Raw genomic sequence first — 25,938 nt, 5'->3', positions numbered from 1 at the left:
ATAGCTAGCTAGTGTCAATGAAATATTAGTTGTAGATGGTGTAAACGTTTCTCTCCTTACCTTTAGCATAGATAGTGTTTACTTTAAATTTCAGATAGAAATGTTACAGCTTCGCTATCAAAGTTAATGTGATATTTCCCCAGAGCTTTGGACTCAATACTTTTTTACACGGTGTCTGTCATTAACACCTCCTTTGTCTTTCCATTTTGCAGATATTTGAAGGAGTTTAGGACCGAACAGTGCCCTCTCTTCTTGCAGCACAAGTGCACACAACATAGACCCTTTACATGTTTTCATTGGCATTTCCTCAACCAGAGGCGAAGACGACCGATTAGAAGAAGAGATGGAACTTTTAACTACAGCCCTGACGTTTATTGCACAAAATATGACGAGACTACGGGCATTTGCCCAGATGGAGAGGAGTAAGTGTGAAGCTTCATTTTTTTCCCACCCTGTGAATTATGTTCAGGTTAGATTGTTGCTACTGTATCATGCTTATTAATATTGTGTTGTGGCTGTTGTTCATTCCGGTTGAGAATTCACTCAATTTATGCAGGTTGCCAGTTTAGTGAGCACACTTATAACGGTGTTGCTGATATTTTATGGATGCTGCATTGTTTCAGTAGGAAGTCAGATTCATGCGAATTCCTGAAGTGAATGATCCTCGTTGCACAGAATTCAGCTCGCACCACGAGCTTGGTGATGACCTAGCTTGCACATGGTGTTGTTGACTTGTCTATTGTTCGAGCTAATGTCGATCCGCATGGCCTCCTATGGCCCCTGTGTGGGACGACAGCCGTTCTCAATAATGCGGAACTAACTGAATGATTTAACCACATTCATTGTCATTTCATGGGTGTTTTTTTGTTGTAATTCCTGCTGCACACGTCTGTTTTGAGCTGCAGAGTGGGGTTGAGCTTCTTCCTCCAGCTTGCAAGGAAACGATGAACACACCCCCTGTTTTCTTGCTCGTGATTGAACCGCCTTTGCACATAGCCTTCTCCCATTGGTCGAGCAAGCGATGTTTATTGTTCCTGAGTCGTTGAAAATGAGGTCGCTTTGAACGAGTTCCTGCTTTGTATTTGTATCCTTAATGTTGTCACAAGTAGTTATACATGGACGTGTCTGGTTTTTACCACTTGCACTGTATCATTATGTTCATTGAAACCTAAGTAGCATGAATTGATTCGTTTCCGTGTGAATTCATGCAAGTACAATACAAGAGGGATCGCCTAATTCAATTATCAACTCAGCCTAAGCATAACTACTCTTTTATGATAATTAATAGAGATGTACCGAGGGGTACAGATGGAGTATGTAAGTCTTTATACTATTCTTGCTCTATTATTTAATGGCTACTGCAGCATTTTTAGGCCCAACCCTCAAAGCATCAGCTATTTTCACTTAATTTTTGTAAGAAAATCAGAGGAACATATTTTGAATGTTTGGGGTACGCCACTTCAGCTCATTCTTAGAACTGTAGTTTTCACTACTGGTGTGACATCAATCTACTGAAAATGAACTTAACAAAGAATAGGCCTAAATGAGCCTACACATTTGTAAAGACACAATCATGGTAATGATAGCATGTACAAATGGTAATGGATGTAGCCTAAAATATGATATAGCAAGTCAAGTTGTGCGGATACAGTTTGTCACTTGAGATTACATATGCGAAGGCTTCTGGTGGTGCGGATAGACACCAAAGGAAGGATGAATAAATTCATAAATTAGCAGTTCATCTGCATCTACCTAAAATAAAAGCTACAGTATTCAGTTCCCAGGTGTGACAAAGTCACAGGGTTGTTGTAAAAACAACAGAGTGCTACCCTGCAGTGAAGGGGGAACTTACATAGCAGGATATTATTTTTGACGATATATCATATTCACAATATCATAATATTATTTCTGCTATAGTTGACGATACCTGCACCAAAACTCCAGCTTGTTTTCTATGAAGGAAAAAAATACTATCTTATTTTTCAATAGGGAGCCAATCGCAATACATATCATATCGGCACCTAAGTATCGTAATAGTATCGTGAAGTCCCAGGCATTTTCCAGGACTACTAACCTGTCCTGAGTAATATTACAAAATACCCATACTTGGCCTACTGGAACAGATGTACTTGTAAGTATACTTACTGGCAGCGCTATCAGTTTAAAGTAAAAATATGGAAATGTTAATATTGTATGTGTTGGTTGGGGATTTCAAAAAGAATTTAAGGTTCACTGAAAGGAAGCAGGCTATACAGCTAATAACCTAGCCTATTTAATAAGACAGGATAGAAGTTCTAGATTATATCTTGAGAAAGATGCTGTTCAACACTAAGAAGAACAGCTCTGAAACATGCTATTCAAGCCACTCCTATAAATTGGGCCTATTTGTGTCAGAGCACCATAAAGAAATTGAGTAACTTGAAACGTCTCACTCACTAGTTCAATGGCACAGGTCTGGTTAAAGTGCTTTGGTCAGATCCACAGTTTAGTGATGTGTAGAGACTAGATGCGATGTTAAAAGTATTTGTGTTAAATATGTAGCATACTGAATACTTTTTTATAGAGTGGTTGGTTAATCATTGAGAGGTTGAGTTCCAGTTTCCTATATCAGTGTATTTGGAATTTCTCTGCAGTAAGTAAACAATGTTCCTCAATTCAACCAGCTGTCATATTGAAAGTTCTATACAATTTTTGAACTCTGCCTGAGAGCGAGCACTTGCACTCTATTCCTCATTCTACCAGTGGCTGCTGTCTTCTCGTGACATCACATCCGTTGCCATGGTTACTGTTGCTGAGTCAGAAGCTTTTGCTGTATTTGAGAAAATGATTGGTTATCTAGCATTTTCAATGTGAATTTGAGAACGTTAATAGCGATGTTGCTATTATTTCAGTTAAATTCCTCACCATACATCAAAGCCTGTGAGAGTGCTGTATCTATAAAAGGCGTTGCATTCCTCTGACTCCCACTGTGGGCATTGGCTACATTTTTGTTTGTCTGATGTGCATATTAAGCACCGACAAGAACAGTTGCCACTAATACAGGGAGGAAGACAGATGTAACTCATTCCTCTAGCCTCGGTCTGTTTCCTTTCAATTAAAATCTGTGGAATGACTTCTTAGGATAAGCACAGCATAGAATTCTAGAAACATGGGGTAAAGACCGATTTAAAAAAAAAAATATATATATATATAATAATGTATTTATGCAGATTGTATCTCTGTCACATCAAATCCTGATCATTTTAATGAGGGAGTCTGCATTTGTCTAATCATCGTTTCCTTTCCTGTCCAGCTGTCCTTACTTGCACCGGACCACTGGTGACACAGAGCGGAAGTACCATCTTCGCTATTACAAGACTGGTACCTGTATCCATGAAACTGATGCCCGCGGGCACTGCGTGAAGAACGGCCTACACTGCGCCTTTGCCCATGGCCCACATGATCTCCGCCCCCCTGTCTACGATATCAGGTGATCTATCATGCCTTTAGTAACCACTCTGTTCTCAAGGTGTCATAACTTCAACGAACATGTGAATAGGCTTGTTAAGCCAGTTAGCTGAGTACACAAGGATAAATCATGTAAGGTCTGACCATGCACTGACAAAATGTACTAACTGATTCCATTCGTGCATCATAGTTTTAATGAAATTCTTAAATTTACCTGTAGACTATATTTTTGAAGCTGGCTGTCAACCCCTTCTCTACCATTGTTAGTGTTACTTTGATTTGACATGGTATGTCTAGCTGTCTCCGCTGAAGTGATAAGTCTGTATCCACTCCAGTACATGCCCATACATGGCAGTGGGAGAATGAAGCGTGTTAATCTATTTTCTTAGCTCAATTAGCCTCCCTGATGCCTCTCGAATTGGCCGGGGGTAAGAGCAGATGAAAGCACAATTTTTCTCTTCATAGACATCAGTCATAGTGTACTTATTGCCAGGGTTGGTTTTGTTGAGTACCAATACTGTACAAACAATGAAAGTGTTAAATTATGGTGATTTCTTTAATGGGATGAAAGATTCAGTGGTATATTTAAAGTAATAACCCCACATATCTCAGAGATGGATACAAAAAGTAGGCCCATATCTGTAATGCAAGCAATGGACTTAAGCTTAACAATAACATACATTTGCCCTTTTACTATGAACCATGTGTTCACATTTTAAATTCCTGTCACTAGAAAATAGCAATGCCCTGTCCAACGTTCCATGAATGACGTCACATTAAGGAATGGGAGCTTGAAATAATTCAACAAAAACAACATTAAATGTGGTATCAGAGGAACGCTCAAGTGTTGCCTAGCAACTGTTGAGCAGAACAAGTCTGTAAGAGCAAGGCATTGCCTGAATATTCTATATTTTGTCTCTTCCTCTTTTTGTTTGTTTTGTGTAGTAGCTCTCTCACTGATCTTCTTCATGTGCACAGAGAGATCCAGGCACAGGAAGCCCTCCAGAATGGCCAGTTGGGATCTGGAGAGGGTATCCCTGATCTACAGCCTGGAGTACTGGCCAGCCAAGCCATGATAGAGAAGACTCTTACAGAGGACCCCCGGTGGCAGGGTGAGCAGCAGACACATTGATTCTGGTGGCGGTGTCACCAGTGCCACATCATTTTTCTGTTGATTGGATTTCCTTGACCTGTTGCGTTAGGTCAAGAACAGAATGTCTTACAATGAGTATGTTTATATGCCCATTAATAAATCAATATTAAACTGATTATGGCAGAGTATGGCATTAGCCATGTAAACACCTTACTCTGCTTATCTTAATTGGTTTAAGATCATAATGTTAGTAAGCATACGCCGATTAAAACACCTGGTTTTCGGCGCAATCTTTCGCATTATTAGGACATGTAAATGCTTTAACAAGAGTTCAGCAGTGTGCGTGAGCTTCTTCCTTTTGTGCGAGTGAAGTGAGTTCGGAAAAACTGAAAGTATACATATTAGATAGTTTGTATGTGAAAACTAAGAATCTAAATATTTTCGCCAAAATAACAGGGTTGCTGTGGTAGAACGTTTATTTTCATTAGCTTATTATTATACATTTGTATTTTTTTTCTGCATTCATCAAAGTCCCGTCAGGTAGCCTGATTTCAGATGTCCATGTAAACAGGATTATTAGGGAGACTCGTTCTTGAAAAGCATGTAAACGTTTTAAATCAAACGATTATATTAATCTGACTATCTACAATAATCGTTTTGTGTGCACGCAACAAACTCATTGTGTGCGTTCCTTCCAGACACCAATTTTGTTTTAGCAAACTACAAAACAGAGCAGTGCACCAAGCCTCCACGACTATGCAGACAGGGCTATGCCTGCCCTCACTACCACAATAGTAGAGACAGAAGACGAAATCCACGGAAGTTCAAATACAGGTAGGTGATTAGGACTGTCAAACAACAGAGTATGCCTTTTGACAACTGTGTAATAATTCTGTAATATGTAGTTAACCCCTTGAATGATGTGTCAGGTCAACTCCATGTCCCAATGTGAAACATGGGGATGAGTGGGGAGAGCCATCGAAGTGTGACAGCGGAGACAGCTGTCAATACTGTCACTCACGCACTGAACAGCAGTTCCACCCAGAGGTAAGTGGGACATTGCAGACTTTATAAACGCTTAGCACATTTCGTCTCTTGCAATGGGGAATCTGTCAAACCTTGATTTGGGAAAATGCCACCCAGTTATGAGCAGAGAACCTTTCTTTCTCACTACAGATCTACAAATCCACCAAATGCAATGACATGAGGCAAACTGGTTATTGTCCTAGAGGGCCGTTCTGTGCATTTGCGCATGTAGAAAGTAAGTGAAGCTCCTCAAAATAAGTCACTGCTATCTTGCTTGTTGGCAAACTTTCAAAGTTAAAACCTCCTGTCTGTGATTGTGTACTTTTTCAGGAATTCCCTCCACAGAAGAGACCATGAACTCGTTGCTAACAGCGATGCAGTCGGGCTCCCAGGCCAAGCTGGGCTCTCAGCAGTATTCAGAGTGTCCGGCCAGCGAGTGGGGCAGCAGTGCACACTCCATCAGCAGCATCAACAACGGCCAAGTGGGGAATGTATGGGATCTGATTACTACTCCCTCTCTACTTCTCTCCACTGTCTTTTACAAGGGCATCTCAGTTTGTATGAAAAACATGCTGTCAATAGATTAGATACAATTATAGATTAGACCCTGAATAGATATTTAAACTGTTAACTTTCCTTATGTCACACCTTTGTTTTGTATATTCTTGTCATTTTCTGTTTACGTTCTTCTGTTTTCTGTACTTGCCTTGTATTTCACTAGTCTGGAACATCATTTTGTTTCTGGTAGTACTAGTGCACCAAGAAACATACAGTGTAAATTTAATATAGGATTCAACAGAAACCAAACCTTAACAATTCAGTGTCATTTTCTCTCTCCCTCTCTCTCTCTGAAGCCAATATTCCATCTAAACATCTTCAGTTATCATCTGCTCTCTGGCCTCGTTTGGAAAGCTGGGCTTGTTTGGCTGGCTCTAAAACCCTATTAAGACCATGTGTACTTCTCTCCCTCAGGTTTCATATTCTAATAGTCCGACTGTAACGCCATGCTCAGGAAGCAACAGTTCATTGTCCCCAATCGGACCCATCGGCAGGTCCAAATGCTTAACTAATGGTAGCTTATGTTCAGAGTCCACCACGTCAAGTGTGTCATCTCTGACGTCTAACTATCCCAAAGCGCCGGGCTTTGAACGCGAGGATCAGGTACTACAATAAGACTGCTCTCTCTCTTTCACCGTCCTTACGGGAAGACCCCTGTACTCAGCTTAGTGTAGGGCCTGACCCACTGCTAAACACACTTTGGTCATAGTTTCCATTCTTTTGATTCAGAATTTAGATTTATTTCCATATTAAATTATTTGTCAGTCACTTTTTTTATGTTACGTCATTTTCTATAAATTTGTGATGACTAAGGTGAATACTGAAATTAACAACCAAGGCAAAATAAATAATAGTTTACCCGTTCCAGGTCAAATTCTGTGTTTTGCTTAACATTTTCTGAACGTAGATTAGACATTATGTTTGGATATGGAACTTGTGTTCATGTTATCTATTAGTTATAAAACAAATGTCTGCTTATTTAGTTTTAGACTGTCTTAATGGGTTGTGGTGATAACATTAGACATTTTCTCTCATTTGATAGGGCTGCAGATGACTGATGTATTAACTGAATTTTCTTCACTTTTAAGAAAGGTGTTGGCTTTCTAAGACCCAGCCCATTGCTGGGTTTAAGTGTTGGGTCATGTGAATGTGCTGTCTGTTTTCAGATAAAGAACTATAAGGGACATAGTGATCAAAAGATGGACCAAGACAAGCAGGTGAATAACTAAGGCATTTGCCACTGCCTTTGTATTCCTAGAAGCTAGTTCCCCCTAATATTAATTTATAGCCGGTCCAAAAAACATGATTTATGGAGAATCATTTTAAGTGTAAACTTAAATGACTAAAACCAGATATAAAGTATGTAGAAAAGATAATGGAGCTATATATATCTTTTTTAAACAAGTTAATCTTTGAGAACTAACAATCACCAAAATAAAAACTATACAGTCAGGGAGAATCTAAAATTCCCAAAATGCCATCGGACCCCCATTGATATGTTAATGTTTGAGTCACTGATAGCATAAGCCATGGCAAAATGTGTAGAATTTCAATTTTGCTGCCTCTGCTGAAAAAAAATCATAGGGTAAACACCGCTAGTGATATGTAGAAGATTTTATATTTAAAGGTATTCGCAAAAGGGTTTTGCTGTTTTCAAAGTCATTGGGACCCGTCCAATCGACTTGATTAAAAAAAGGCCTATTCATGGTCTCCCATCTAAAGCATATGACCAGGCACGGTATCTGTGGCTTGTCTTACTTCTTAACCAAGCACCAATGTAGTAAAGCTAAGTATTGCTCAAATTGACACTATTAATGAAACAATACCTTACTATGTACCCCTCTTTTACAGACACACAATAGTGTATTCTCTGGGATGAACCCTCTGGCATCCAGCATAACCTCCAGTATAGAATCTAGCCTGGCCTCCAGTATTGGATCGGATAGTTCCTCACCCACCACCTTATCAACAATGAATGCAAAAGCAACCCCATTCTATCCTGGGAGCAATACTGTGGAGTCAGTTATAGGTAAGTGTACTTGTATTGTGCAAACTTGTTTGAGGGGTGAATGTACCTCTTCATACAAGGAATACTTTTTTTTCTAATAAAATAAAAAAACAACTTGCCTTTTATTTCAGGTTCTGCTCTTGACCTGAATTTTTGTGACATCAATGTTGCCTCTCTTGATAAAGAGTTTGAGGAGCAAGAAAACAACACTCTTGGTTTAAGTAAGCAAACCTTGTTTGAAACATTGAACACAATTGACTTAAGTGTGTTCTGCGTTTTTAAATTGCGAAATTGATTTATGCTTCCTGTTGCCCTCTAGGTCAAAGGATGCTGGGAGGATCCGCTCCGGTCAACATTCCTGGCTCCCTTGCACGGTCTTCTTCATTGAATTCCAACTCCTCGCTCTCTGCCTCCCCTCTGAGCTCCCTCTCCCAGTCCCTGTCCCAGTGCCTGTTGTCAGGAATGACTCCACAGCAGACTCAGCCTCAGGGCCTGCTAACCAAACCTGAGCATGGTCTTCTGGGAACACCTACCTCCTCTCAGAACTCTCTGGGTAAGTTAACAATAGAATATTTACTAGCAATCTTGATAAACATGCAAGAGTAAGCATTATTCTTTTACCTTTGAGGCATCATCAACAATTAATAAATACATCACTCCACTGTTTTTGTTGTTGCGCTTTGACATTAAACAATTGTCCTGATCCCACCTCGTAGGTTTGAATGGGGGAGCTAGCAGCATATGGGACTTTGTGAGTGGCAACTTCTCTCCCAGCCCATCACCAGTCTTCAGCAGCCTGGGCTCCACCACTGTGAGCAGCAGCGCTGACCTGAACCGGCTCTTCAGGGAGCTGGACGAGGCAAAGAGGAAGATCAAGCAATGGGAAGACGCCTGGCACCAGGTCAAGCAGGTCAGACACTAGTCCCATGCAAGAACTATGACATGAACTAAAGGCACTGCCTCAGTAAGCAATACATCCTGACCCTTGTTAAACCAATTTATATATTTGACATGTCTGTCTGTTCCAGGCATGTGAGGCCTGGCAGAAAGACTCCCATGATGCAAAAGAACAAGCAAAGTCGGCCGAGGCAGAGCGGCAGCTGGCAGAGCAGAAGCGAGAGGACACGGAGTGCAAGCTGAAGGAGCTCCAGGGGGACTTTGACGTGCTGTGTCGCTCCCCTGGCACACCCCTGCTTAGAAGCTATGGAGACCTGGACCAGCTCCCTCTACCAAAGCTCCACTCCATCCAGAGCCAGCTGCGCACTGACCTAGACCTTATAGACGGGGTAAGAAGGGCCAGATACTAAACGCATTCTTATTTATAGTGATCAGGATATACATTATGGCAGACTATTTAGCCTAGTGAAGCATGTTTTTTTTAAAGATCTTGCTTGGAATCATTGTATTGAGTTATTCTGTTGCGAGTAGTTTCTGATACAACCTCTTCTCTTCCCAACACAGGTAATATATCAGCTTCAGTCAAAGAAATGTATAGTTTGCCAAACGCATGATCGTTGCATAGTCCTGCAGCCTTGCCAACATTATGTACTTTGTAAGAACTGTGCACCTAGTAAATCAGAATGTCCATACTGTAAGACAAAAATATTGAAGTGGTGATGTACAATTATTCAAGGTACTACTTAAGGAATTTGCCCTTTGAAGAACTACTAATACATATAGTATGCTTACATTTTCTAAATAGCATTTTGTGTTTCAGTATTCATATAGTAATTCAATTAATAGTTTAATTTGAACTACATAAATGGTGTTTGATAAATCAAGTACTTAAATGTAGTATGTTATTTTGTATTGTAATGGATCACTTACATTTTCCAAAAAGTTTGGGCATCCATAGTTCAAGTGGGCCTAATTTGACTTTATCACTGAAACACATCAGTCAGACATTATTATTAGTATTGCAACCATCTTTGTGAAGATTGATTTCTCGTAAAGCACTTTGTTGACCTGGGAATTTGTTAAAGGGTATTTTAGAAATTAGCTTTGTTGTTTTTGTTTCTTAGATTTACATATTTTTCTTAATATGCTAATGTATCGAGCTTTTGTGTGTACTGTGAAACATACTAGAATATTTCATGTTTCCCATTGTTAAATCATGGTATAGTTCTATATATCTTGTTAGTTTTCATAGAAAAGTACTAAACTACAGTTTCTACTTTTCACATTTCCATCAAATAAGTACACACGTTTGAATGCATTTTAGGCATAACCAGCAGCTGTAATGTCAGTAAGGCACATTTATGCTAAAGCAGTTAGGAAATCAATTGTGTCTTTTAGTGACTTACTGAAATGTTCATTATGTAGTTGTTAGAGGAGCATGTCTTGATGTACATAAGTCTGACATGGTGAATTTGATAGGATTCCTACTAGCTCTCAAACATATCTGATACTTGGCCTCTATTCTAGTCTCAAGTGCCTTGCCTTAGATGATAACCATGAGCATCGATGCTTAGAGGATTGTTGTAAAAGCAGACACAGGTAGTCAAAGCTTCTGCACACATTTCTGCATATATGTCTACTTAATTTTGTTACTTTGCATATGTATATGCCATAGTGTATTGCCCAATCCTATGTCAAATTATTTCCTCAGATTATAGTTGTATGATGATATAAATCTTGTCAGTGCCTGTGTCCTGACTTCATGCTTACAAACAATATATTTTCCTTGTCTAAACAGGCATTGGTGCTTTTTTTGGTGCGGCTTTGATTTAAATCTTTGATTTAGTGTTTGGGAGTATGCAAGCAAGGAAACAACACTGGTCTTGTTTGTAAACAAGATAAAAACAGGCTCTGCTATACATTTTAGACTGATGTTTGGTGTAAGATGCATCATTGGTGTTGAACCTGTAAGTTGTTTTTTCAAATATGACAGTGTAATGTGCTTAGCTAGGTTAATCTAATTGAAATGACCTTCTACTGTGTTCAAAACATGTATTTTTCCTCACTCTATATCTTGGTCCTTTAATATTTACAGCAATTAGTATGTTCAGTAGAAAGAACCATATATATACCCAGGTACACGATTTGTAACTTAGTTATACAAATTTAGAAATAAAATTGTTTACATTTACATGGATGGTAATTCAGAAACTCAGAAAAACAAAACATGTGTTTCTCCTAAAATAAAAAAGGTATTGTGTTCCCTCATGTTTATCATGTTAAAATGGCAGGCGAAACAATTTTATTGCATGTCTTATACGCGTTATACGTTAACCAGCTACAAATCTAGATCACTGCCAGATATATTTGTATTGTCAGTCTAGCATACTGTAGAGTCGATCACTTCACTTTTGCAAGCTTTGCTGCTGCTGAAAGAAAGATGTATACATGTAGTTGTAATGCATTTACATTCTTGAATGTTATTGTGCATACACAGTTCAGATTTCAGACATCGGTAGCGTAAATTGTCACACACGTTAAGCAGTAACACGTTTTACTTAATATATATCAAAATGGCATAACAATTGTTACCTGACATTCAGAGACATGTCATGGTGTCTAAAATTTGGTATACCAAGTTTATAACTTCTATAATGTCATAGTTCAAGTAAAGTACCACTTAAACAAAGACTCGTTTGATTAAATTGTTCTAATTTTTTTTTTTGTCAGTCGCACGTTCGGGTACTTTTGTGAATCTTCGAAACATTGTTACAGGTCAATCAATGTACTGCTGTAGAATGTCTCGATTCTTAAATTGGTTGTTGGAGAATCCTAATAAAGCTACTGGGCTACAGTAAATGCTCACACCAATTTTTAATATACCACAGGTTTTTTATTTTTCCTGTGATGCCAACTAAGTTAATGTGGACTTGACTCAAATGAACCAAAGTGGTGGTGTAGTTTTGTTCTTGTAGTTACATTTAAAAATATGTATTGAAATGTACAATTAGTATAACATTCTCTTCAATGGTTCAATGACAGAAAGAACTATGCCAACTGCTTTTGCTGACAATAGTGATGGACTTAAAGCCCATTTGTAGTTTTACCAAAGATCTTTATTGCTATGTTTCCTTTTTTTATAACTTAATTTCAGTAATCTAAGCAAATCGTTAAAAACCTGATTTGAAACAAACCAAACCTAACACCTTATATAGATTGGTGTGCATTTACAGAAACTAATGGCATCCTTTTTTTGTAAAACAAATGACTGTGGTTAGCAGCATACACAATTCTAGTTGTTTAGTGACGTGTTAATATTGTTAAGTGGCCATATAGATGAGTACCAGTGGAGGCTGCTGAGGGGAGGACGGCTCATAATAATGTCTGGAATGGCGCGAATGGAATGGTATTTGATACCATTCTGCTCCAGCCAATACCACGAGCCCGTCCTCCCCAATTAAGGTGCCACCAACCTCCTGTGATGAGTACTATTTTGAAGTATGTTTTTCTTTTCACTTTACAGCTAAAATCTCTTAATCAGTTTTAAATATTGATGGTTGTGCACTACTTGTATGCTGTCAGGAGTATAGAGTACACTGACTGTAATGTGCTTTCTTTCATTTTAATTTGACTGGTGTTTTCTTCACATTTTAATTCACAATTTACTGCAGTCATTGGAAAGATGGCAATAGTGTATCATTTGTTTATTGGTTAGATATGAGTGAGTCATTGACGGGTGAAATGACAACTTGATTTATTTAAACCAGCATCAATGGCAGATACAGACATAAGTTTAAGGAGCAACTCTTATCACTCATTCGTTCTTGGTCCTTAACCCCTCTTCAATGTGGCATACTAAGTATACATCTCCCTTTTACACTGAATAAGAAAAAACATAAGCTCATATTTTATAAATATGGCTCTAAATCATTCAATGTTATGGCCATATTACACTAATGTTCTTTTACTATGGACCAATTTTATTTAAAAAAAATAAATAAATCTGTGCCTTATGTTAAAATGTCATATTTTAACTGGCATTTGAAGAGTATTGCTCTTAATGAGGGGTGACTTCATTGAGGGTAAATTGTTATATTACAGTAAAACTGAAAAGTTAAGAATTCTATGTAAAGAGCTAGCATTCGTAAGTGATCAGAGAAAGGCCGTTTTGAACCAGACTGCATGTTTCGTAAGGGAGGCTTAGGGCAACCTTAGAATGATGAATACTGCTTCTTTATCTCACTCTGTATTTGCCATATCAGTCTTCATAACATGCCACAATACCTACCACCAATAAATATGATTCCTTCTGTACTCAACTTTATTGGCACAAGAAAAGACAATTACTGTTAAAGAAAAGCACCAAGTACGACTCTTTTGTTTTGTAAATTAAATGTAATTGAGATGTAACAATGCTCTGCAGTGGATTAGCATAATCTATTTTGCATTCTTGTGAAGTGTTTGTTTCTTTGTTTTATTAAATATTGTGATCATGGAACCTGAAGATTTTATGCAATCTTGTACATACATAAATGTATGACGCTGTTCCAATTTAGTATGGAGAGAAAAAATGCATATTGCAGCATAGAACTTTTGTAAAAAGATTTAATTGTTCCCAATAGTTCAAAATGTTCATTTAACATAGAAACCCTGAAATATTGAATGTACCGCTCTAAATTAGATATTTAATAGGTCACTGGAATAATATGGAGAGCAGTTCATCCGTTAGCTATGATGTAGCATCTAGTTTTGTGAATTGCTATATAATGAAATAAATGTAAGACTTAAACACATGCAGTTTTCCGGTCTCTGTATTTATCAGTGTAATGATTAAGGGGATGGGGGATACATTTTATTTTCTCAGGGTTTCGGTTATGACTGTAGGATAAGGTTCTTAAATTGTGAACTGTAGTTCGTAGATGTATTTGCGCTGATGTCGACGGAAGTAGACATTTGTATTACGAATGAGAAACATATCCTTTATTTTGTTACAATAAAGTATGGACAAATAGGACATTGTATATTGAATTAGTATTCAGCTACCCCATATAAATTATGGGAGTTCCCCTGTGTTAAAGTTGATCCTCTTTATGGAATCAAAGAAAGGCTGGATTTGACTTTACTCAAAATTAAGTAGGAGGTATTGAATCTTTTGCTTGTAGAGTATCATTAACTTGTTCAATTGTACTGCAACATTATGCAATGGTTTACAGAATTCACAATTTGTATCATCTTGGGAATTAAAACCATTTTTGATCTTAAATGTGTTGAATATTTGTTTCATGGATTTAAAACAAGGTAGTAATGAAAGTATGTACTTCTAGATCACTAAACTCCAACGATTAATGCCCCTTGACAAGTATAATCTTGCAATAACTGAAACATGAACCAGCATTTTAAGTATTTATTTTCTTCACATGAAAAACCATTGTTTTTACTTTTTGGGAGGGGGTTACATAAAGGTTTCTTACCACAACCAATTCAATATTTTCTTTATACAGTATTGGAATGTATCAAATGGATTATAATCAAAGATTGGTACAGAATTCCAGAAAATAGGTTGGCCTTCTTGGTAATGCTCTATAGCATTAAGGTTCACTCAGATTGCTGTGGTACAATGGCATGATGACTATCAGGAGACAGGACATCAAATAGATAGCACAGAAGCTGCAATGCCTAGAGCCAAAACAGACAAGAGATGTTCTCAGACATGCTTGTTATCAATAGTGCTTTCTTCATAGACATTCACTCACAATCTTGTTTTATCAAGGTCACTTGATCCTGTTAACTAAACATAAGGGTCCATTTTGCCATTATTTGGTACTACAACACAATGTTTCTGCAGTTAGAACAAGCTTACTTTTTTTTCAGTGCTGGGATAAATCAGCATTTTCCCCACTTCGGCAAGGTTAGACCTCTCTCTGGAAATACTATAGTGCAAAAGAAATAAACCATAGCATATTAATCTATGCATTCCATTATGATGCAAAGAAGAAAATGCAAAACACTAACTGGTACATGTTTTTGAGTAGCCCATTTCCTTACCTTTCAAGCATGGAGTCAAAGCAGGTCACAACGTTATCTTTCTGTAGAACAACGATAAGACAAGGGCCCTCGGGTAGAGCACAAATCTAGAGGAGATAGTCAATGCCACAAGCTGAGTGTTACAGTGAGTGACCACTGCATGCTGCTATTGCGCAACTATCAAACTCCTTCTACATGGCAGATACCCACTCCTCACCTTCCCATCCCTCTCAGAGGGTAGCATCAGTGTCTCAGCTATGTGACATCTCTGGGTCTCATCCAGGACAGTCATCCTCCCGGCCACCAGGTGGCAGCCTGTCCTCAGCAGCTGCTCAAGCAGGTCCAGGTGGATGGGGGCTGGGCCCAGTACACTGTTGGGCAGCAGCAGGCAGGTGGTTTGGCAGAGAGCACTGCGGACCAAGAGCCCTGCTGCCACCCACACACAAACAGCCACGTTTACAAAGTTCAACTGCTGTTGATACCGCATCAACTAAACACAACAACAGTTGCCCCAGACCAATCATCGGCAACGTCCCAATAAAAAGTCAATGATTAAGGGACCTGTTTTGTATCCACATAAAAGTAGTAAATAAGCGATTCAACAACAAAGATTCAGCTAGGCTAAAACATTCAAAACTAGACCTCACCTCCATTCAGTCCAGAAGCCATAAGGTGTGATAAAGATGGCTTGTTCGCAGCAGCAAGAGTGTGGCTCTGTTCACGGGCCAGACAAGCCAAAGGGTCTGAATGTACACTGGGTATCTGTGAACAGTGAGTGACAACAGACACAACATGTGTTCGTTATTAAACACAGGGCATAAGAGACGGCTATACATCTAGGAATAGTAAATCATGTCTATTGTAGCACTGTGTGATGTACCTGCTCCTGTCTCATGGTGTTGGTCTCTGTGCAGCATAGGCCCTGAGGGAACAGCCTCTTCACATCTTGAACAGCTCTCTGATAGCTCCTTGATCCTAAAACATAGAATTATATCATTCATCATGAGCTACTAACATTACATCTGAAACATTAAAGCCTTGTTCCAAAGCCAGTCTCAGCCACTCTGTAACTGATTGATCTATGTTGTCTGGCAGGGCCTGGAAGGTGGCCCAGTATGGTGCGGGGGCAAGGGCCACTGACTGACCATAGATGCCGCTGTGTAGCTGGTCCGAGCTGTAATAGGCCCTCCAGAGGAATTGGTCCTGACCGCGGGCCTGGGCAGGGTCCTCAGGTCCCAGCATGTCCAGTAGCCTCTTCACAGCGTTCTCCCTCTGCAGGCACAGAGCCAGGGAAGGCCCAGAGCTCAAGTACTGGACATGGGCTTCTACAGCAGAGGGGTCCTAGAGGAAATCACAAGAGGAAAACTGAGCTAAGCCAATGCATTTAAAACAATGTAACAATCTGTCCACTGGCCTGGTTTAGGTAGGTAGGAATATGTTAGTTGCCTGATGCTCTGCAGCAGACACCAGTGACACAGCTGTGCTATTGTCCAGAACCAGCACATGCAGGCCCACCACAGTGAAGCCACTCCGCTGGACTTTGCTGAGGATTTTCCCCAGAGCATGGCTCCACACTCCAGGCTTGAACAGACACAGTGTGACCAGAGGCTGGGAGCCTGATGGAAACATAAGAGTGGCAAACAGGGTGCTTAGATATTTGTAACCATTGTTTAAGTAATCGACTTTGCAAGTAACCAATGTTTAATAAAACATCCTACATTACATCATACTATTTAAAGGTCAAAGTTCATCCAAATAAACCCGTTTCCAAACTCACCCTGCACCATGCAGTTTAACAATGACTCACACTGGGAACCTGTAAGGAACATTAAACACAAGTCAGAAGGGAGGTGGGTGAGAGAGTCGTTTGAATGTGCTGAAGACCCGGTGACACATACCAGCTACATTAATGCGAGGTGGGGGTAGGAACTTCAGTAATGGGCGCACACTGTGATCTGAAGATGAGAGAAAATCCACATAGATCCAGCTATCCTTGACATGATTACCCCAGATATAGGGTATAGTGAAATAGTACCTAGCTTGCACGGACTCGTTTTTTACCAGGGATCATGTCTCCCAGGGAGAAGAAGAGGGATGCTTGTCTGAAGGCCAGTTCAGGAGTGGGAGACACCAGTATGTTCAGATTCCCGGGGTAGTCCCGTGGCAGGAGCCGCCGTAGAGTGGCGAAGGCGTCCACCCTCCTCAGGGCACACACCAGGGCAGGGGAGGAGGCCAGGCCCACCAGGCTGCTCTGCCACAGCCGGTCTCCTACCTCGTAGGGGCTCACTTCCCGCGCCTGCTGCCGGGACAATGTGGGCAGCCACTTCAGGGCCAGCAGCTCGAATCCATCCTCCCCGACATTGCCTGATGGAGAAACAGGGTAGAAAGGAGAGAAACGCAGGGCAAGGTTAGGTAGGTGAGGAGTTCAGCGCTACAGCTGAATTGCAAGTACAATATTGGTACTATGAAAAATATTATGCATTTGAAATATATTTCATTACATGGGCTGTGTTGTGGGAATGGTTAATGTGGGGTAAAGTACCTGTTGTGTCCCCTGTCCAGAGCCTGTTTAGCAGGCTCAGGCCCTGACTGATGTCCCTTCCAGCCAGCGTAAGCACCACTACCTGCTCCAGCTCTGGGTTGGATGGACACCTGTGTTTGGACAGCACCACATTGCAGGGGTTGGGTACGGCCCACATTCGCCCACCTGAGAACCAAGCATGAACATAAACTCAATTAGACCAGGAAGCCAAGGAGGGGGTCATTATTGACAGACTGTGTTAACTCTTCCTTTACCAAAGCTATGGAGCAGGCTCTCTCTGAAGGGCAACATGTGAAAGCAGCTGCTTGGGTCCAGCTTTCCTTCATCTGACAGTCTGATGTGGATATATCCCAACAACCTCTGCTTCTCCAACTCTTTCACAAGGGCTGACAAAAAGAGGAATATGTGTCAATAGACTGAACATTGATGTCACAAGCTCAAATGGGAAGATATGTTCTTTATTCACTGACTGTACAAAACATTAGGAACACCTACACTTTCCATGACATAGACTGACCAGGTGAATCCAGGTAAAAGCTATGATCTCTTATTGATGTCACCTGTTAAATCTACTTCAATCAGTGTAGATGAAGGTGTATGTGTGCCATTCAGAGGGTGAATAGGCAAGACAGAATATTTGAGTTCCTTTGAACGGGGTATGGTAGTAGGTGCCAGGCTTGAGTGTCAAGAACTGCAACGCTGCTGGGTTTTTCACGCTCAACAGTTTCCCGTGTGTATCAATGGTCCACCACCCAAAGGACGTCCAGGCAACTTGACACAACTGTGGGAAGCATTGGCGTAAACATCGGCCAGCATCCCTGTGGAACGCTTTCAACACCTTGTAGTCCATGCCCCAACGAATTTAGGCTGTTCTGAGGGCAAAATGGCGTGCAACTCAATACTAGGAAGGTGTTCCTAATGTTTTGTACACTCAGTGTACTTTTGAGGTGATAGAAGCAGAGATATTAGCTATTACAGGGTTACGTGCTATACCTGCAGGCAGGCTGGCACAGTGACGCAGGCCACTCTCTCTCCTCAGAAGTAAGACCAAGCAGTGGGAAGACAGCTCAACCTTCTTCTCATCCACAGTAACAGTGGGCGGACTGCAGAACACTGACACCTTGTCAAAAAGAAAGACAAGTTTTTAAGGGCATAGTCAACACTGATCTCGCCAGCTCCTCTCAGGCGCTTTGCTGTCAATTCAGTGTGGTGTGACTGATCTGGAGACAGTGTGGTGGAGGTGGGGTCGTTACCTGCTGACTTGTGAGTCCGAGTGCCTGGGTTCGTTTGGTGGGGAGCTGCAGCCTCTGGACCCCCCTCAGACTGAACCCTCTGCCCTCACACACAGACAGAACCTGGCTGTAGCAGCATGGCACCACCGCTGGAGACACTATCAAGAACACGTCCACTATGAGGTGGGAAGGGAAGAGTCAGATCCACAGTAAGACATTTTGAAACTTCTTGGGATCTACTTGGGATCTAGACTAGAGTAAAGCATTAAGCCATACATAACTCTGACATTGTTTACCTCAAGTGGGTACTTGTTTCTGAGTTACCTTTAACAGTAGCACACAGGGTGGTAGAGGACCTGGTTAAATACAAGGGGCTGCTTCCCTCTCCACCATGGGCAGAGCTGAGAGTGTTGGAAGAAAATCATGTTTTTTGTGAAATACTTTGACTACTGTTTGTGTTGTGTGTGTGTGTGTATATATATATATATAGCCCAAGAAGATGAAAACAAATGTATCAATCAATCTTTACTGAGTAAACCTTCAGTCTCTTGACCTTCCATCTACTCATGATGATTAATGATGTTGTTTTTTAAATTGCTTGTTGTTTTGTTGCTTTTGCTTTACAACGCTTTGAGATTCGTTATGTAAGGTATAGCGCTATAAAAGTTCAATAAATTATTATTAGTAGTAGTAATGTGTTTGTTTTTCTATTTGTAATGTTTGAGTGATGGTTGTGAGACATCATGATGGTGCTGGACTACAAACACACCTGTCAGTTGGAGCCTGGTCAGGGTTCTGGGAATTATTTCCTGGAACTCTCCCTGCGAACCACGTGACCAGTTCCCTGTGCACACTGCTGGCCAGGCGTGGGGAGTAGAGGAGCGGCAAGTTCTTGCTGCTGTAGTGCAGGGCGTTGATGGATGCCGGGTCTGTCTTCCTAGCCAGCAGGGGGTCTGAAGGGCCTGTTACATCCTGCCACACGGTGCGGGCGTGAGGCCCTCGGACAGCCAGGGCAAGGACGGGCTGATCGGCCCCATCGTCTCCCTGCCCGTAGGATACTCTGCCTGAATCAGAGACAGAATTACTATAACTTACTGAATCATTCCAGTCTAGGCCACTGAAGATCTGCAGACTAGATAAGAATATAACAGAATAGAAATTTATTAGTTGATAAACGTTTTACCGGCGCTGTTGGTCAGAAGGCCAGGAGGAGGGTAAAGGAGGCGGAGGCCACACACATCCAGGCCTGAGTTGTGGAGAAGCTGGAGGGTGTGGTGAACCACCAGGGGATGCAGGAACAAAGACGTGTATCCCAGAGCAACAGCTACCTGTGAGGAGAAGAAGAAAAAAAACTGTATGGTTGATTTCCTCATCTTATACCAACAGTCATGACCATGGGGTATTAACACTGAGGTTAGACGATACCAAGGAGCTTAGGAACAGCTGAGACAGGATGTTCTTACCTCTGTGTGTAGCTGCTGAGTGCACATGGTCTCAGGCCTCTGACAGCTGACTTCCTGAGTCTCAACAGTCTGCCAGTAGAAGCCTGGGTTCAGACCAAAGGTCCTCTTCACAGCCTGAGACACAGGGCAAATTATACAGCACATTACAGGGAACAGATCCACATCATCAAGTCAATCTCAGATTCTAAGCATTCACCTGTACCTACTACCTACCATTTTGTCTGAGTTGACAGAGATAAAGCTGTCCAGGCAGGAGGCAGGTATGTGGACGGTTGGGGGATAGGCCTGTTGGTCTAATAGGCTCCTGAGCTGCGGCAGCCAATGGGTGATGGCTCTGAGGGAGGTCTGAGAGAGGAACCTGCAGACACGCTGCTGGAACACACTATGGCCCTTATCCACACCCCGTTTCTATGAAGAAGAAAAAGGAAAATCACTTAACTGCAGAAAAGGTGGTGGAGGAACAGAGGAAATGTTTGGGTGCATTCACATAGAATTGGGAATTAGAATACTACCACTACTAATAATTAGTAATTTAAAAGGATCTCCATGTTCATTCCTCTCACCCGGGGTTTTTGGACAAGTTGTAGGCTCTCTCCGTGGGACACAGCACAGATGTGTAGAGCCAGTCCATCCTCTGTCCACAGCTGCTGTAGGCCAGCCACCCAAAAAGGTACAGCAGCCCTGTCATCACTACCTTGAGGGCCTGGTGCTCCAACCTAAAACACACAAGTTTGAGGCCTCAGTAAGACATGGACTCCATCTCAAACAGAGTAAAAATAATCAGATGATCTCAGTTGAATGACGTTGTCAAGAACTAGTCAAATAAATACTCACCAAAGACAGAAACCAAGCAACCAGAGCATTGTATATATGGGATTTGGTTGTGGCTGACTCCACTGTTGGTGCTTTCCAATGATGACTGCTGCTGGCTACCAGGCCTGGACTGGAGAGGCATACAGTCAGCAGCAAGCACTCCTTATCCTCCATATCAGCAGGCAGAATATTAACTGATTGTAGGTGAGAGGCCTCCTGAAAAAAAAGAACGAAAAATATTATATATGTAGGGGTAACGCTGAGGGAATGACAATGACAAAGAAGACTGAGTGGAGAGCTATTGAATTGTGAGCACTGAGTCTCTGTTCCAGATGAACTTACAGCGTCATAAAGAACATCAGTCTTCTCAGCGGCAGGCTCCCTGTCTCCGGCAGACCTTGTTGGTCTAAAGCTTTCCAGCTGTTTCTGGAGCTGTTGCTGGCGCTGTGCTCTCTGTTTCTGTTGCTCTCTCTGCTCTCGGTCACTGACAGGTCACAAAACAGGTGTTCAGCCACCAGTGGAGGCTGCTGAGGGGAGGACGGCTCATAATAATTTCTGGAACGGAGCGAATGGAATGGCATCAAACTATGTGTTTGATGTACAGTATTTGATACTATTCCACTCCAGCCTTTAGCACGAGCCCGTCCTCCCAAATTATGGTGCCACCAACCTCCTGTGTGAGCCACTGTGACTAAGATTCAAGATACAGTATATGAGACAAAGTCCCCTAAAATGAACATGTTATCTACCTTTGTTTCTTTGGCTGCCCGGTAGTAGCACTCTGCTGAATAGCAGGTGTTCTCTCAACTGGCGGCCTGTTTTGGTCACGCTTCATTATGGGAGATGTGGTTTGGTTGTCCACCTCTGGAAGCAGAGATGTTATCTCATTGTTAGCCTCAGGCAGCTTGTCCTTCAAGGCCACTCTTCTGGGGGTTCTGCATGTCGAATCTGCTGGAACTGGATCTTTCCTGTCCGGCTCTCTCCTGTTTCTGTTCGCCTCGCGTAACATTCTGAGTAACAGGCTCTTTCCAGTTACTTCCCTGGGAGAAGAAAAAGAAAAAACAGTAACTCAGGAAGGAGTAAAACTGGTACATAGTTCACAGACACAGAGCCATTATAGTACTGTATATCTACAAACTTATGTAATAATGTTTAGAGCTTTACAATGGGTCAGTTATTCAAGGCAATATTTACTCTTTTCCATTCAGTAAACCAGACCGTATATTACTGTCTGTTTTCTCATCAGATTGGTTTTCGTCGTGTAGGTTGGGGTTGGTCAGTTTCATGGATTGTGATGAAGTGCTGTTACATGGTCTGGTTGTGTTCGTGGGAGGCTCAGGGTTACGTAAATCAATATAAACGGTGGGCGCTTCCTGGCGGCTTGGCTGCAACTCAAATGCCATCCTTTTGAAAGACTTTCTCCATCCACCATTTTGTCTGCAGTAAACAAAACGTTCATGTTAATTAATTACATTATTCATAATCATGTGAAACCCACACAACTTGATCATATATTTTACCTGAAATTGGTAGGATGTTGGACAGGTGCTTTCTGAGGCACACCAGAAGTTTTATCTGGCGCAGTTTCTCTTTCCTCTTCAGCATCTCCACTTGACTGTGTCCTACAGAAAGCAGCCAGCCTCTCCAATATAGTATCCTGTGACCTTACATTGTCTCCATCTGTGACCAAATTGAGAATGAATTGATTACATCATTATGATAATAGCATTGAGTGTGAATGACATGCTTGGTGCACACTGGTTACTCTACATCTACTAGTTGTTCAGCAGTAGCTATACAGTTGAAGTCGGAAGTTTACATACACCTTAGCCAAATACATTTAAATTCAGTTTTTCACAATTCCTGACATTTAATCCTAGTAAAAATTCCCTGTCTTAGGTCAGTTAGGATCACCACTTTATTTAAAAATGTGAAATGTCAGAATAATAGTAGAGAGATTTATTTCAGCTTTTATTTCTTTCATCACATTCCCAGTGGGTCAGAAGTTTAACATACACTCAATTAGTACTTGGTAGCATTGCCTTTAAATTGTTTAACTTGGGTCAAACGTTTCAGGTAGCCTTCCACAAGCTTCCCACAATAAGTTGGGGTGAATTTTGGCCAATTCCTCCTGACAGAGCTGGTGTAACGGAGTCAGGTTTGTAGGCCTCCTTGCTCGCACACGCTTTTTCAGTTCTGCCCACAAATTTTCTATAGGATTGAGGTCAGGGCTTTGTGATGGCCACTCCAATACCTTGACTTTGTTGTCCTTAAGCCATTTTGCCACAACTTTGGAAGTATGCTTGGGGTCATTGTCCATTTGGAAGACCCTTTTGCGAGCAAGCTTTAACTTCCTGACTGATGTCTTGAGATGTTGCTTCAATATATCCACATAATTTTCCATCCTCATGATGCCATCTATTTTGTGAAGTGCACCAGGCCCTCCTGCAGCAAAGCACCCCCACAACATGGTGCTTCACGGTTGGGATGGTGTTCTTCGGCTTGCAAGCCTCCCCCTTTTTCCTCCAAACATAACGATGGTCATTATGGCCAAACAGTTCTATTTTTGTTTCATCAGACCAGTGGAAATTTCTCCAAAAAGTACAATCTTTGTCCCCATGTGCAGTTGAAAACCGTAGTCTGGCTTTTTTTTATGGCGGTTTGGGAGCAGTGGCTTCTTCCTTGCTGAGCAGCCTTTCAGGTTATGTCGATATAGGACTCGTTTTACTGTGGATATAGATACGTTTGTACCTGTTTCCTCCAGCATCTTCACAAGGTCCTTTGCTGTTGTCCTGGGATTGATTTGCACTTTTCGCACAAAAGTATGTTCATCCCTAGGAGACAGAACGCGTCTCCTTCCTGAGCGGTATAATGGCTGCGTGGTCCCATGGTGTTTATACTTGCGTACTATTGTTGGTACAGATGAACGTGGTACCTTCAGGCGTTTGGAAATTGCTCGAAAGGATGAACCAGACTTGTGGAGGTCTACAATTTTTTTTCTGAGGTTATGGCTGATTTCTTTTGACTTTCCCATGATGTCAAGCAAAGAGGTACTGCGTTTCAAGGTTGGCCTTGAAATACATCCACAGGCTCACCTCCAATTGACTCAAATGATGTCAATTAGTCTATCAGAAGCTTCTAAAGCCATGACATCATTTTCTGGAATTTCTCATGCTGTTTAAATGCACAGTCAACTTAGTGTATGTAAACGTCTGACCCACTGGAATTGTGATACAGTGAATTATAAGTGAAATAATTTGTCTGTAAACAATTGTTGGAAAAATTACTTGTGTCATGCACAAAGTAGATGTCCTAACCGACTTGCCAAAACTACAGTTTGTTAACAAGAAATTTGTGGAGTGGTTGACAAACGAGTTTTAATGACTCCAACCTAAGTGTATGTAAACTTCCAACTTCAACTGTATCAGTGATACCTTAGAGTTACCCTATTGTCTACCTGGTTGTATTTCCATAGGTTCGTCAGACACACTGCCTCCTAAAAAGAGTCTATCTGTTTGAAGAGTCAGAAGAATCTGGTCCAGATCCCAGTGCTCCAGTGGCTGGTAAAAACACAAAGGTACTGATTTGTAGGACATAACACTTCATCAGTATCTATCTAACTGCAGAATAAAAATGACCAGAGGTCAACAAATACATTAGTTATTATGTAGTACCTTCTCAATTTATAACAGGAAACTTAAACTCACCTCAAAAGACAAAACAGTTTGACTATTTTGTAGTGGCTTTTTCATAGAGCCATTTGGTTCAGTTCTCTGTGTCTTTCTCAAAGCATTGGGTGACTCCAATGTGTTTTCTTCACAAGCTGTGTTATGTGAAGGGTGTGGCGATGTGGACTCAGTTGTTTTTTGTCTGTTTAGTGTGCCATGGCTGTGGTGCGCTGAGGTGTCCCCTTTCATCTCCACAGGAACGTTGCTGCATGGATGGCCTCCTGCCCAAGCTGCATTTCTAATAGAGTCATGGCTGCATATCTCATTTACCTTATTACTTATGGGACTGAGCTCCTGGAGTGTGCCCTGCTGGGCTAAATCAGTGGCTTGATAAACTCCATGGGGTTCAGTTCTAGCCTCTCTATGAGGGCAAAAGGTTTCCTCTGTCAAACACAGTTGTGGCTGTGCCATAGATATTAGAAGCTCCTGTTTGGGATACACACAGATACACACACAGTAACCTTGTTAATAAGGACTCGTCACCAATTGGTGTACACTTGCTCGGCTAGCTAGCTACTTCACGTTACCTCTATTTCAGAGTCCTCCAATGACAGACACTCTAGGCCCTCTATGTGTTTAGGAAGAAGGGCTACTGGTCGGCGAAAGATGGATATGTCTTCTTCATTTTCAGACTGGAGAGTAAGATTAGACAAATTTCAGCTAACATTTTCAGACTGGAGAGTAAGATTAGACAAATTTCAGCTATACATTTATCTAGATTTACTGTGGCAAACACAATTCAAACTCTTGTAGAACAGCAAGTAAGTAGCAAAGTCCATACGAATTAAGGGTTTTTCATAGGGCTAGCTAACGTTGTCTTACTGCTGCACTTGTTGTTAGCTAGCTAACGTTAGATAAGTGCAGTAATCAAACTCACTGATGAAGAATCCGAATCAATGGACGGAATATGGGGTTTGAAGCTGTCAAAAAGTGCATTCCAACGCGTTGAAGGATCCGTGTCCATATTGACATAAACTAATGCATCTATAATCATCAAGATAGACCACTCTTATGTGAAAGCAGTAGCAGTCAGCTACACTAAGTTAGCTAAAGTTAAATAGCTGCTAACAACAACTGGCAAACTGTTGGTTGCCATAACAACTGAAC

General features: G+C 41.2%; 2 protein-coding genes across 11 annotated transcripts in view; one reads left to right on the top strand and one right to left on the bottom strand.

Moving 5' to 3' along the window:
* Positions 1-16,775, top strand: part of LOC106607360 (putative E3 ubiquitin-protein ligase UNKL) — a 19,558-nt gene extending 2,783 nt beyond the window's left edge. For 2 of the 9 annotated variants that reach the window (XM_045720523.1, XM_014204258.2), the window contains exons 2-16: positions 213-422; positions 3,293-3,469; positions 4,426-4,559; positions 5,239-5,374; positions 5,470-5,587; positions 5,717-5,801; positions 5,897-6,057; positions 6,539-6,727; positions 7,291-7,341; positions 7,976-8,153; positions 8,264-8,353; positions 8,452-8,685; positions 8,849-9,042; positions 9,161-9,418; positions 9,594-14,292. In XM_045720523.1, the coding sequence (XP_045576479.1) occupies positions 4,520-4,559; positions 5,239-5,374; positions 5,470-5,587; positions 5,717-5,801; positions 5,897-6,057; positions 6,539-6,727; positions 7,291-7,341; positions 7,976-8,153; positions 8,264-8,353; positions 8,452-8,685; positions 8,849-9,042; positions 9,161-9,418; positions 9,594-9,749 (1,890 nt within the window). In that variant the 5' untranslated portion in view covers positions 213-422; positions 3,293-3,469; positions 4,426-4,519 and the 3' untranslated portion in view covers positions 9,750-14,292. Of the gene's footprint in view, positions 1-212; positions 423-3,292; positions 3,470-4,392; positions 4,560-5,238; positions 5,375-5,469; positions 5,588-5,716; positions 5,802-5,896; positions 6,058-6,538; positions 6,728-7,290; positions 7,342-7,975; positions 8,154-8,263; positions 8,354-8,451; positions 8,686-8,848; positions 9,043-9,160; positions 9,419-9,593; positions 14,293-16,148 lie in introns of those variants that run through there. The other 7 variants (XM_045720524.1, XM_014204256.2, XM_045720522.1 and 4 more) reach the window with 6 other exon arrangements.
* On the bottom strand, positions 14,419-25,938 carry LOC106607235 (dynein axonemal assembly factor 8). Of its 2 annotated transcripts, none has more exons than XM_045720521.1 (30): positions 25,709-25,938; positions 25,359-25,463; positions 24,811-25,257; positions 24,561-24,663; positions 22,624-22,783; positions 22,298-22,540; positions 21,853-22,143; positions 21,446-21,587; positions 21,125-21,319; positions 20,854-21,006; positions 20,504-20,698; positions 20,291-20,404; positions 20,011-20,155; positions 19,597-19,891; positions 19,152-19,228; positions 18,849-19,003; positions 18,589-18,715; positions 17,850-17,981; positions 17,596-17,760; positions 17,115-17,417; positions 16,952-17,008; positions 16,831-16,869; positions 16,500-16,669; positions 16,199-16,394; positions 15,934-16,028; positions 15,701-15,815; positions 15,271-15,479; positions 15,075-15,160; positions 14,890-14,959; positions 14,419-14,705 (listed from the first exon to the last, which is right to left on the bottom strand). In XM_045720521.1, the coding sequence occupies exons 1-30, from the start codon at positions 25,823-25,825 to the stop codon at positions 14,625-14,627; spliced, it is 4,782 nt and encodes a 1,593-aa protein (XP_045576477.1). In that variant the 5' UTR covers positions 25,826-25,938; the 3' UTR covers positions 14,419-14,624. The 2 variants fall into 2 exon arrangements, with proteins under 2 accessions (XP_045576477.1, XP_045576476.1); XM_045720520.1 differs by having other exon boundaries at positions 15,271-15,482; positions 25,709-25,936.

Source organism: Salmo salar, chromosome ssa06, assembly GCF_905237065.1.
Source record: "Salmo salar chromosome ssa06, Ssal_v3.1, whole genome shotgun sequence".
In the NCBI taxonomy this organism is placed as follows: Eukaryota; Metazoa; Chordata; class Actinopteri; order Salmoniformes; family Salmonidae; genus Salmo; species Salmo salar.
Note: the sequence above shows the minus strand (reverse complement) of the source record. Positions and strands in the feature narration are given on the sequence as shown.

Bases quoted from the DNA above. Each gene is read 5' to 3' on its own strand.
- LOC106607235 (XM_045720520.1), bottom strand. From the start codon at position 25,825: ATGATTATAGATGCATTAGTTTATGTCAATATGGACACGGATCCTTCA. The intron at 22,541-22,623 runs GTAAAATATATG...TGTTTACTGCAG, and splicing joins CAACATCCTACCAATTTCAG to ACAAAATGGTGGATGGAGAA. The intron at 18,716-18,848 runs GTAACGACCCCA...CTTTTTGACAAG, and splicing joins TCGGACTCACAAGTCAGCAG to GTGTCAGTGTTCTGCAGTCC.